Here is a 12,251-nt window from a genome sequence, read left to right as displayed (position 1 = left end):
TGTAAATAATGGGCATTATTGGGGGCACAGCACAAAAGCTGGCACCGGTATGGGGCAAGGCATAATGGCACCAGCATGTGGGCAAGGCATGGCGGGTCTGAAGAAGGGTAAGGCATGTAATGGCACCAGCAAAGGGGTAAGGCATGTGCTGGCACTGGCGTGCCGGTGCAAGGCATGTGCTGGCACCGGTAAAGGGTAAAGGTATGGGCTGGTACTAGCAAAGGGGGCAAGGTGATACGGGTACTGGTAAAGGGTGTAAGGTATGCTGGCGGCAGAAGGGTAAGGATGGGCTGGTACCAGTAAAGGGTATACAGGCTGTTACCGGTAAAGGGGTAAGGTATGGGCTGGCACTTGAAGAAGGGTAAGGTATGTGCTGGCACTGGCATGGGGTACATGTCAAGGGAAGTAATGGGGTGGGCTGCATGCGTTTTGCACCGGCGGGGTCGTGCCATGCGCTGGCTGGCACTAGGCAAGGCATGTGCTACTGGTAAAGGGGGTGTAAGGTATGTGACTGGCATTGAAAAGTGGCTGGCACTAGGGGGGTAAGGCATGGGCTGGTACCAGTAAAGGGGTAAGGTATGGGCTTGTATGGTAGAAGGGGTAAGGTATGGGCTGGTACTAGTAAAGGCAAGGCATGTGCTGGCACTGTTAAAGGGGGTAAGGTATGGCTGGTACTAGTAAAGGCGCTGGTACTGAGAAGGGGAAGGTATGGGTTGGTACGGGGGTAGGTATGTAAGGGAAATGGTAAAGGGTGTAAGGTATGGGAATGGTACTAGTAAAGGGGTAAGGCATGGGCTGGTACTGGCAAGGGGTGGTATGGCTGGCACTGGTAATGGGGGTAAGGCATGGGCCGGCACTGGTAAAGGGGGAAGGCATGTGGCTGGTACCAGTAAATGTGGGCAAGGCATGGGCGGCACTATAATGTGGGGCATGGCATGTGCTTGTACTGGCAAAGGGGTGGGGGTATGGGCTGGTATCAGTAAAGGGGTTAAGTATGGGCTTGGTATTAAAGGGGGTATGGCTTGTACTGGTAAGGGGTAAGGTATGTGCTGGGTACTGGTAAAGGGGTATGGGCTGGTACTAGTAAAGGGGGTAAGGTATGGGCTGGTATGGCGTATGGGTTGTGGCATGGGCTTGTACTAAAAGGGGTAAGGTTGGCTGGTACTAGTAGGGGTAAGGTATGGCTGGTACTAGTAAAGGGTAAGGTATGTGCTGGCATTAAAGGGGGTAAGGTATGGGTTTGTACCAGTAAAGGGGTAAGCAGATGTGGACTGGTACTAGTAAAGGGTAAGAAGGGCTGGCACTAGTAAAGGGGTAAGGTATGGGCTGGCACTGGCAAAGGGCAAGGCATGGGCTGGCAATTAGCAAAGGGGGCAAGGCATGGGCCTGCACTGGCATGAGTGGGGCTGGGCATGGGCCGGCACCAGCAAAGCTGCACATGGCTGGCACCAGCAAAGCCGTGGGGCAAGGCATAATACACTAGCAAAGGGTACAGCATGGGCTGGGCACTCAGGAAGGGTGTATGGGCATGTGCTGGCACAGCAAAGTGTGGCAAGGCATGGGCTGGCACTAGTAAAGGGGGTAAGGTATGTAATGGGAAACAGGAAGGGGTAAGGTATAATGGTACTGAAATAAAGGGTAAGGCATGGCTGGTACTAGTAAAGGGTGTAAGGTATGTGCTGGTACTAGTAAAGGTAAGTATGGACGGGTACTAGTAAAGGGTAAGGAGGCTGGTACTAAAGGTGTATATGTGTTGGTACTAGTAAGGGGGGTAAGGTATGGGTTATAAAGGGGTAAGGAGTGGGCTGGTACTAGTAAAGGGGGTAAGGGTGCATGGTACTAGTAAAGGGTGTGGGATGGTTGTGCTGTAACTAGGAAGGGGGAAGGTATGTAATTGCACTTAGCAATGGGGGCATAGTGTGGTACTAGTAAAGGGCAAGGGTATGTGCAGTACTGGGAAGGGGCAAGGCATGGGCTGGTACTAGCAAAGGGGTAAGGTATGGGCTGGTACCTAGTAAAGGGGTAAGGCATGGGCTGGTACTAGTGGGGGTAAGGTATGTAAGCTGGCACTGTAAAGGGGGAAGGTATGGGTTGGTACTGCAAAGGGGGTAAGGTATGTGCTGGTACTGGAAGGGTAAGGTATGTGCTGGTACTAGTAAAGGGGGTAAGGTATGGGCAGCTAGTAAAGGGGTAAGGTATGTGCTGGTACTGGTAAAGGGGTAAGGTATGTGCTGGTACTAGTAAAGGGGAAGGTATGGGCTGGTACTAGTAAAGGGGGTAAGGTATGGGCTTGGCACTAGTAAAGGGTGGTATGTGCTGGCACTAGAAGGGTAAGGCATGTGCTGGCACTGAAGGGGGTGTGGGCTGGACCAGTAAAGTGTAGGCATGTGCTGGCACTGGTAAAGTGGGTAAGGTATGGCACTAGCAAAGGGGGTAAGGTATATTGGCACTGGAAGGGGTAAGGTATGGGCTGGCACTGAGTAAAGGTGTAAGGTATGTGTGGTACTAGTAAAGGGGGGTAAGGTATGTGCTGGTACTAGTAAAGTGTAAGGTATGGGCTGGTACTAGTAAAGGGGTAAGGTGTGATGGTACTAGTAAGGGGGTAAGGCATGGGATTAACAGTAAAGGGGTAAGGTATGGGAAATTGAAGAAGGGGTGGAAGGTATGTGCTGGCAATTAGTAAGGGGTAAGGTATGGGCTGGTACTAGTAAAGGGCAAGGTATGGGCTGGTACTGGTAAAGGGTGTAAGTGTGCTTGTACTGGTAAAGGGAAGGCATGTAATGGCACCAGTAAGGGGGTAAGGTATGGTGAGTACTAAGGGTTGGGCATGTGCTGGAACTGGAAGGGTATGCATGGCTGGCACCATAAGTGGGGAAGGCATGCATGGCACTAGGCAAAGCGTGTAAGGTATGGGCTGGTACTAGTAAAGGGAGAGTATAGGATGGCTGGTACTAGTAAAGGAGTAAGGTATGCTGGTGGCCTGGTAAGGGGGTAGGTATGGGCTTACAGTAAAGTGGTGTAAGGTATGTGTGGCATTGTGGGGTGGTATAAATGATAGTAAAGGGGTAAGGTATGTGCTGGTACTAGCAAAGGGGGTGGTTGGCTGGTCTGGTAAAGGGTGTATGGTGTGAAGGGTGGTATGGGCTGGTACTCTGAGTAAAGGGGGTAAGGTATGGGCTGGTACTAGTAAAGGGGGTAAGGTATGGGCTGGTACTAGAAGGGGTAAGGTATGGGCTGGTACTGGTAAGGGTAAGGTGCATGTGGCACTGGCAAAGGGCAAGGCATAAATGGTAGTAAAGGGTAAGGCATGTGCTGGTACTAGTAAAGGGGACATGTGGCACTGGAAAGGGTGGGCATGTGTGCTTTCTAGTAAAGGGGTAAGGATGGGCTGGGACTGGTAAAGGGGTAAGGTATGGGCTGGTACTGGTAAAGGGGGTAAGGTATGGCACTAGTAAAGGGGAAGGCATGTGCTGGCACTAGTAAAGGTAAGGTATGTAACTGGTACTAGTAAAGGAAGGCATGTATGTGCAATGAAAGGGGTAAGGTATGTGCTGGTACTAGTAAAGGTAAGGTATGGGCTGGCACTGGTAAAGGGGGTATGGGCTGGTACTTGTAAAGGTGTAAGGTATGTGCTGGTACTGAAAGGGGTAAGTAAGGTATGGTGCTTGGCAAGGAAGGGTGTAAGGTATGTGCTGGTACTATAAAGGGTAAGGTGATGTGTGCTGGACTAGTAAAGGGGGAAGGTATAGGCTGGTACTAGTAAAGGCAAGGATGCATGGCACTAGCAAAGGAAGGTGATGGGCTGGCACTGGTAAATGGGGGCAAGTATGCTGGCACTAGCAAAGGGTAAGGTATGGGCTGGTACTAGAAGGGTGTAAGGTATGTGCTGGTACTATAAAGGGGTAAGGTGTGATGGCACTAGTAAAGGGTATATGGGCTGGTACTAGTAAAGGGTATGTGCTGGTAATAGTAAAGGGGGTAAGGTGATGTGTGGTACTAGTAAAGGGGTAAGGTAGGCTGGTACTAGTAAAGGGGTAAGGTAAGGCTGGTACTGGTAAAGGGTGTAAGGTATGTGCTGGTACTGAAAGGGGTAAGGTAGTGGGCTGGTACTAGTAAAGGGGGGTAAGGTATGGGCTTGGTACTAGTAAAGGGTAAGGTATGGACTGGTACTAGTAAGAAGGGTAAGGTATGTGCTGGCACTAGCAAAGGGGTAAGGTATGGCTGGCACTGAGAAATGATAAGGCATGCGTGGCAATTATAAATGTGTCACACATGGGCACTAGCAAAGGGAGCAAGTATGTGCTGGCACTGGAAGGGGGCAAGGCATGTATGGCACCAGCAAAGGGGTAAGGTATGGGCTGGTACTAGTAAAGGGGGTATGGCATGTATGGTACTAAAGGGTAAAGGTGGGTTGGACTAGTAAAGGGGGTAAGTATGTGTCAGTATGGGTAAAGGGCAGAAGGTGTGCTGGTACTGGTAAAGGGTAAGGTATGGGCTGGTAAGTAAAGGGCATGTGCTACTGGGTAAAGGGGGTAAGGTATGTGCTGGCTGGGCTGTAAAGGGGTAAGGTATGTGCTGGTACTGGTAAAGGGGGTAAGGTGTGCTGGCACTAGTAAAGGGGTAAGGAAGGGCTGGTACCGAAGGGAAAAGGTATGGACTGGTACTAGTAAAGGGGTATGGACTGGCACTCAGTAAAGGGTAAGGTATATGGCTGGCACCTGCAAAGGGTAAGGCATGGCTGAGCGGGCAGCGATAAGGCATGTCACTGGCAATGGGGGCATGGGCATGTACTGGCACCAGGGAGCGGGGGTACAGGATGCTGGCACTAGCAAAGGGGGTAAGGCATGGCTGGCACCAGTAAAGGGGGAAGGTATGGGCTGGCACTAGTAAAGGGGGTAAGGCATGTGCTGGCACTGTAAAGGGTGTAAGGTATGCTGGTACTGGTAAGTGTAAGGTATGTGCTGGCACTAGTAAAGGGTAAGGTATGGTGCTGGTACTTGTAAAGGGGTAAGGTACGAAGGAAGGTGGGTATATGTGCTGGTACTAGCAAAGGTAAGGTATGGCAGGTACTAGTAAAGGGGTAAGGTATGTGCTATACTGGTAAAGGTGTAAGGTATGTGGTTTGGTACTAGTAAAGGGTAAAGTATGTGTTGTTATGGAAGGGTAAGGTATGGGCTGGTACTAGTAAAGGGGGTACAGGAAGGGCTAGGCTAAGCGGGCTGGTATGGACTGGTACTAGCAAAGGGGGTAAGGTATGTGCTGGCACGAGTAAAGGGGGTACATGGGCTGGTACTAGTAAAGGAGTAAGGTATGTGCTGGTACTAGTAAGTAGGGGGTGCAGGGCTGGCACTAGAAGGTGTAAGGTATGTATGGTACTGGTAAAGGGTAAGGTATGAGCTGGCACTAGTAAAGGGGGTGGGTATAAAACTGTACTAGTAAAGGGTAAGGTATGGGTTGCACTAGGAAGGGGGGTAAAGGTATGGCTGGTACTAGTAAAGGGGGTAAGGTATGTGCTGGTACTGGTAAAGGGGGGTAATGGGCTATACTAGTAAAGGGGTAAGGTACAGTTGGTACTAGTAAAGGGGGTAAGGTATGCTGGCACTGGTAAAGGGCAAGGTATGTGCTGGTACTGGCAAAGGGGTAAGGCATGGTTTGGCACTAGGAAGGGGTTAAGGTATGGGCTGGTACTAGTAAAGGGAAGGTATAGACTGGTAAAGGGTAAAGGGGGTAAGGTATGTGACTGGTACTAGTAAAGGGTAAGGTATAAAGGGTACTAGTAAAGGGGGTAAGGTATGGTGGTACTATAATGACAAGGTATGTGTGGCAATGGTAAAGGGGGAAGGTATGGCTGGTACTAGTAAAGGGGGTAAGGCATGTGGGCTGGTACTAAAGGGGAAGGTATGGCTGGTACTAGTAAAGGGGGTAAGGTATGGTGGTACTAGTAAAGGGGCAAGGTATGCTGTGGCCTGGTGGGGGGTAAGGTATGTGCTGGTACTGGTAAAGGGGAAGGTATGTGCTGGTACTAGTAAAGGGGGTAAGGTATGTGCTGGTACTGGTAAAGGGTAAGGCATGTGCTGGAAGGGTACATGTGCTGGCACTAAGAAAGGGGCAAGGCATAGTGGCACTATAGAAAGGGTAAGGCATAAAATGGCACTGCAGGCGGGTGTACATGTGCTGGTACTGGTAAAGGGTAAGGCATGTGCTGGCACTGGCAAAGGGGGTAAGGCATGTGGCTGGCACCAGTAAAGGTATGGATGGTACTAGTAAAGGGGTAAGGTATGGTCTGTACTAGTAAAGGGCAAGGTATGGGCTGGTACTAGTAAAGGGGGTAAGGTATGTATGGTACTAGTAAAGGGTAAGGTATGTACTAGTAAGGTATGGGAAGTACTAGTAAAGGGGGTGGGTATGTATGGTAATAGTAAAGGGGGAAGGTATGGACTGGTACTAGTAAAGGGGGAAGGTATGACTGGTACTAGTAAAGGAAGGTATGGGCTGGTACTGGAAGGGGTAAGGTATGGGCTGGTACTAGTAAAGAAGGGGTAAGGTATGGGCTGGTACTGGTAAAGGGGGTAAGGTATGGACTGAGTAAAGGGAAGGTATGGCTGGCACTAGTAAAGTGGGGCATGGGCATGTACTGGCAATGAAGGGAAGTGGGGTAGTGTGCAGGTATATGGCAAAGGGGAAGGCATGGGCTGGTACTAAAGAAGTTGTGGGTAAAGGTATGTGCTGGTAAAGGGTAAGGTATGTGCTGGTACTGGAAGGGGTAAAGGTATGTGCTGGTACTGGTAAAGGGGTAAGGTATGTGCTGGTACTAGTAAAGGGGGTAAGGTATGTGCTGGTACTGGTAAAGGGGGTAAGGTAAAAGGGTACTGGTAAAGGGTAAGGTATGTGCTGGTACTAGTAAAGGGGGTAAGGTATGTGCTGGTACTGAAAAGGGGGTGGTGGTATGAAGGTAAGGTATGTGCTGGTACTGGTAAAGGGGTAAGGTATGTGCTGGTACTAGTAAAGGGGTAAGGTATGGGCTGGTACTAGTAAAGGGGTAAGTAGGCTGTGTGGTGCTGTGGTATGCTGAAGTAAAGGGGGTAAGGTATGATTAGTACTAGTAAAGGGGGTAAGGTATGTGCTGGTACTGATGGGGTAAAGGTATGGGCTGGTACTAGTAAGGGGTAAGGAAGGGTACTAGTAAAGGGGGTAAGGTATGGGCTGGTACTAGTAAAGGGTGTGTATGGATGGTACTGGTAAAGGGGGGTAAGGTATGCTGGTACTGGTAAGGGGGTAAGGTATGGCTGGTGCTAGTAAAGGGGGTAAGGTAGGGCTGGTACTGGTAAAGGGGTAAGGTATGGGTTGGTACTTGGAAGGGGGTAAGGTATGGGCTGGTACTAGTAAAGGGGTAAGGTATGGGCTGGCTAGGTAAAGGGGTAAGGTAATAAGCCAGGCCAAAGGAGGTAAGGTATGGGCTGGTACTGTAAAGGGGGTAAGGTATGTGCTGGTACTGGTAAAGGGTGTAAAGTGGGCTGGTACTAGTAAATGTGTGGTATGGGCTTGGTACTAGTAAAGGGATAAAAGTATGGCTGACTAGTAAAGGGTGAAGGTTGGCAAGCAAAGGATGGGCTGGTACTAGTAAAGGGGTGCTGGCACTGGCAGGAGAAGGTATGGGCTGGCACTAGTAAAGGGGAAGGTATGGGCTGGCACTAGTAAAGGGGGTAAGGTATGTACTGGTACTAGAAGGGGGTAAGTGGCAGACTGGTACTAGTAAAGGGGTAAGGTATGGGCTGGTACTAGTGGGGTAAGGTATGGGCTGGTACTAGTAAAGGGGGTAAGGTAGGCTGGTACTAGTAAAGGGGGTAAGGTATGGGCTGGTACTCAGAAGGGGGTGTAAGGTATGTACTGGTACTAGTAAAGGGGGTAAGGGATGGGCTTGTATAGTAAAGGGGGTAAGGTATGGGTTGGTACTGAGTAAGGGGTAAGGTATGGATTGGCACCTTGAAGAAGTGGGAGCTATGTACTGAAAGGGGCATGGGTTGGCACTAGCAAAGGGGTAAGATGGACTGGTACTAGTAAAGGGCAAGGTATGGGCTGGTACTAGTAAAGGAGTAAGGTATGTGCTGGTACTGAAAGAAGGGGGTGCAGGGCTGGTACTAGAAGGGGTAAGGTATGGGCTGGTACTGGTAAAGGGTAAGGTATGGGCTGGTACTAGTAAAGGGGATGGGTATAAACAGTACTAGAAAGGGTAAGGTATGGGTTGCATTCAGTAAAGGGGGTAAGGTATGGGCTGGTACTAGTAAAGGGGGTAAGGTATGTGCTGGTACTGGTAAAGGGGGGTATGGGCTGGTACTAGTAAAGGGGTAAGGTATAGTTGGTACTAGTAAAGGGGGTAAGGTATGCTGGTACTGGTAAAGGGGAAGGTATGGGCTGGTACTGGTAAAGGGGTAAGGTATGTATTGGACTAGTAAAGGGGTAAGGTATGGGCTGGTACTAGTAAGGGAAGGTGTAGACTGAAAGCAGTAAGGGGTAAGGTATGTGCTGGTAGTGCTAGTAAAGGGTAAGGTATAAAGGGTACTAGTAAAGGGGGTAAGGTATAATGGTACTAGTAAAGGGCAAGGTATGGGCTGGCAATGGTAAAGGGGTAAGGTATGGCTGGTACTAGTAAAAGGGGTAAGGTATGTGTGCTGGTACTAGTAAAGGGGAAGGTGGGCTGGTACTAGTAAAGGGGGTAAGGTATGGCTGGTACTAGTAAAGGGGTAAGGTATGTTGTGTGGTAAGGGGTAAGGTATGTGCTGGTACTGGTAAAGGGGAAGGTATGTGCTGGTACTAGTAAAGGGGGTAAGGTATGGGCTGGTACTAGTAAAGGGTAAGGTATGGGCTGGAAGGGTAAATGTGCTGGCACTAGAAAGGGGTAAGGCATAATGGTACTAAGTAAGGGTAAGTAACAAAATGGCACTGAGGTGGGTAAATGTACTGGTACTAGTAAAGGGTAAGGCATGTGCTGGCACTGGCAAAGGGGGTAAGGATGATGTAGCAAGGTGATGGTACTAGTAAAGGGGTAAGGTATGGTCAGTACTAGTAAAGGGGAAGGTATGGGCTGGTACTAGTAAAAGGGGGTAAGGTATGTATGGTACTAGTAAAGGGTAAGGTATGTGCTGTAATGTATGGGAAGTACTAGTAAAGGGGGTGGGTATGTATGGAACTAGTAAAGGTAAGGTATGGGCTGGTACTAGTAAAGGGGGTAAGGTATGTGACTGGTACTAGTAAAGGAAGGTATTGCTTGTACTAGAAGGGGTAAGGTATGGACTGGTACTAGTAAAGAGGGGTAAGGTATGGGCTGGTACTAGTAAAGGGGGTAAGGTATGTGCTGAGCAAAGGGTAAGGTATGGCTGGTACTGAGGGATGTGGGGCATAGCATGTACTGGCAATTGTAAGGTATGTGTTGTTACAAGTATGTCTGGAACTTGTAAAGGGCAAGGTATGTGCTGTTACTATTGAAGGGGGTAAAGGTAATATGGTATAAAGGGTAAGGTATGTGCTGGTACTAGAAGGGGTAAGGTATGTGCTGGTACTAGTAAAGGGGTAAGGTATGTGCTGGTACTAGTAAAGGGGGTAAGGTATGGGCTGGTACTGGTAAAAGGGGTAGGTAAAAGGGTTGGTAAAGGTAAGGTATGTGCTGGTACTAGTAAAGGGGTAAGGTATGTACTGAAAGGTACTGTTAAAGGTAAGGTATGTGCTGGTACTGGTAAAGGGGTAAGGTATGTGATGGTACTAGTAAAGGGGTAAGGTATGGGTGGTACTAGTAAAGAGGTGGGTAAAGGTTGTGCTGGTGGTTGTTGTGGTGTTGGTACTAGTAAAGGGGGTAAGGTATGTGTGGTACTGGTAGGGGTAAGGTATGGGCTGTACTAGTAAGGGGTAAGGTAGGGTACTAGTAAAGGGGGTAAGGTGTCTTACTGGTAAAGGGTGTGTTTGGCTGGTACTATAAAGAGGGGTAAGGTATGAGCTGGTACTGGTAAAGGGGTAAGGTATGGCTGGTGGCTAGTAAAGGGGGTAAGGTATGGTTGGTACTAGTAAAGGTGTAAGGTATGGGCTGGTACTAGTAAGGGTGTAAGGTATGTGCTGGTACTAGTAAAGGGGTATGTGCTGGCAGGTAAAGGGGTATGGTAATTAGTTAGTAAAGGGGGTAAGGTATGTGTGGTACTGTAAAGGGGGTAAGGTATGTGCTGGTACTAGTAAAGGGTGTATGGTGTGTTGTTACTGAGTAAAGGTATGTATGGTGGTAATGTTGGGGTAAGGTATGTATTGGAGATGTAAAGTGTGTGTGGTGGTGGTACTGGTAAAGGGAGGTATGGGTAAAGGGTTGTGGTGTGGAAGGTGTGGGCTGTACTGGTAAAGGGTAAGGTATGTGCTGGTACTAGTAAAGGGGTAAGGTATGGGCTGGTACTAGTAAAGGGGTAAGTGTTATGCTGTGCTAGTAAAGGGGTAAGGTATGGGCTAGTACTAGTGAGGTAAAGTATGTGCTGGTACTAGTAAAGGGTAAGGTAGGCTGGTACTAGTAAAGGGGGTAAAGTGTCTATTAAAAAGTAATATGATAAAAGTTAGATACATATATAAAGCTATTGCTTAGTAAGGGTGTAAGGTAATAGATGGTGTGAGGGGAGGTGTGTGTGCTGGTACTGGTCAGGGGTAAGGTGTGTGCTGTGGGAGGTGACTGGTAAAAGGGGTAAGGTACTGGTTCTGGGGTGAGGTGTGGGCTGGTAAAGAGTAAATGGTGTGAGAGGTAAAATGTGGATTGGTCTAGTAAAGAGTAAGTATGTGCTGAGTATAGTAAAGTAAAATGTGCTGGTACTAGTAAAGAATGGTACTAGTAAAAGGTAAGAAGTATAGGCTGGTACTAATAAAAGGTAGGTAATAGTATGGTGGTAATAAATATGAGTATAGTAAGGTTAAGTACATTATAAAAGTTAAGAATTATATAGTAACTAATAAAGGGTAAGAGTATGTGCTGGTTCTGGTAAAATAGATAATAGGTATGCTTTATTACTAGTAAAGAGATAAAGTGTACTGTTACTGAGTAAAGGGGTTAAGGTATGTGCTGGTGCCTAGTAATGAGGGGTAGGTATGTGCTGGTACTAGTAAGGTAGTGTGGGCTGGTACTAAAGTAAAGGGTAAGAGTTATATGCTATGGTACTAGTAAAGGTGTAGAACTATATTTGCTTAATGTAAAGTTGAATGTGTTGGTGGTTGTAAAGGTGTGTGTACTGGAAGGTAAAGGGTTTGTGCTGGTAAGGTAAAGTTCTGTAAAAGAAAGGGGTAGTGCTTGGATGGTACTAGTATTAAGGGTGAGTGTAGGGCTAGGTACTAGTTAAAAGGGGTAAGGTATGGGCTGGTACTAATAAAGAGGTAAGGTATGGGATGGTACTAGTAAGGGGTAAGGTATGTGCTGGTTTACTGGTAAGGGGTAAGGTATGGTTTGCAAGTAGGGGTAAGGTATGGACTGGTACTAATCCCAGAGAGGCTGAATATATGACTGTACTAATTAAAGGGAGGTAAGAGTACAGATGAAGTATACTAAATAAAAAAGAGGCAAAACAGACTGGTGCTAGTAAAGTGAAATATGGACTGAGCCTACTAAATAAAAATGCAAAATTAAAATAATTTTTTAAATAAAAGGGAGGTAAATTATGGGCTGGTGCTAGTAAAGGGGTAAGAGTATGTGTGGTACTGGTAAAGGGTTTGAGTATGTGCTGTTATGGTAAAGGGGGTAAGGTATGTTATGGTACTGGTGAGGGGGTAAGTGTATTGTATGGGTGCTGGTAAAGGGGTGTAGAGGTATGTGGAGTGTACTAGTAAAGGGGGTGAGGTGTGTGCTGGTACTGTAAAGGGGTAAGGTGTGTGCTGGGTGTAGTAAGGGGGAGTTGGTGTGTGCTGGTGCTGGTGAGGGTGGTGGGGTGTGTGCTGGTTACTAGTAAGAGTGGGTGTGGTATAATTGCTAGTAAGGAGTGTGCTGGTGCTAGTAAAGGGGTGGTGTATAGTGCAGTAAGGGGGTAAAGGTATGTGCTGGTTACTGGTAAGGGGGGTAAGAGTATGGGCTGGTACTAGTAAAGGGGTAGGAGTAGTATGTTGTGCTGAGTAAAGGATTAAAGGAATTGTAAAGGAGATATTGCTGGTACTGGTAAAGGGTTAAGGTATGGTTTTTGGTACAATAAAGGTAAGTATGGGCTGGTAATGAGGTGTATATGAGTAAATATAGGCTGGTACTAGTA

At 47.9% G+C, this 12,251-nt stretch overlaps 1 protein-coding gene across 1 annotated transcript in view; it reads left to right on the top strand.

Annotated features, from left to right (window-relative positions):
• Positions 1-64: 64 nt before the first annotated feature.
• The window catches only part of LOC121871807 (nascent polypeptide-associated complex subunit alpha, muscle-specific form-like), a gene marked incomplete at its 3' end in the record, with an annotated part of 54,446 nt that continues 42,259 nt past the window's right edge, over positions 65-12,251 (top strand). The window contains exon 1 of the mRNA XM_042374310.1: positions 65-188. Within this exon, the coding sequence (XP_042230244.1) occupies positions 65-188 (124 nt within the window). The remainder of the gene's footprint in view (positions 189-12,251) is intronic.

Source organism: Homarus americanus, unplaced genomic scaffold, assembly GCF_018991925.1.
Source record: "Homarus americanus isolate GMGI-L3 unplaced genomic scaffold, GMGI_Hamer_2.0 scaffold32846, whole genome shotgun sequence".
Taxonomy (NCBI): Eukaryota; Metazoa; Arthropoda; class Malacostraca; order Decapoda; family Nephropidae; genus Homarus; species Homarus americanus.
The sequence above is the reverse complement of the archived record's forward strand: the minus strand, read 5'-3'. Positions and strand labels throughout refer to the sequence as shown.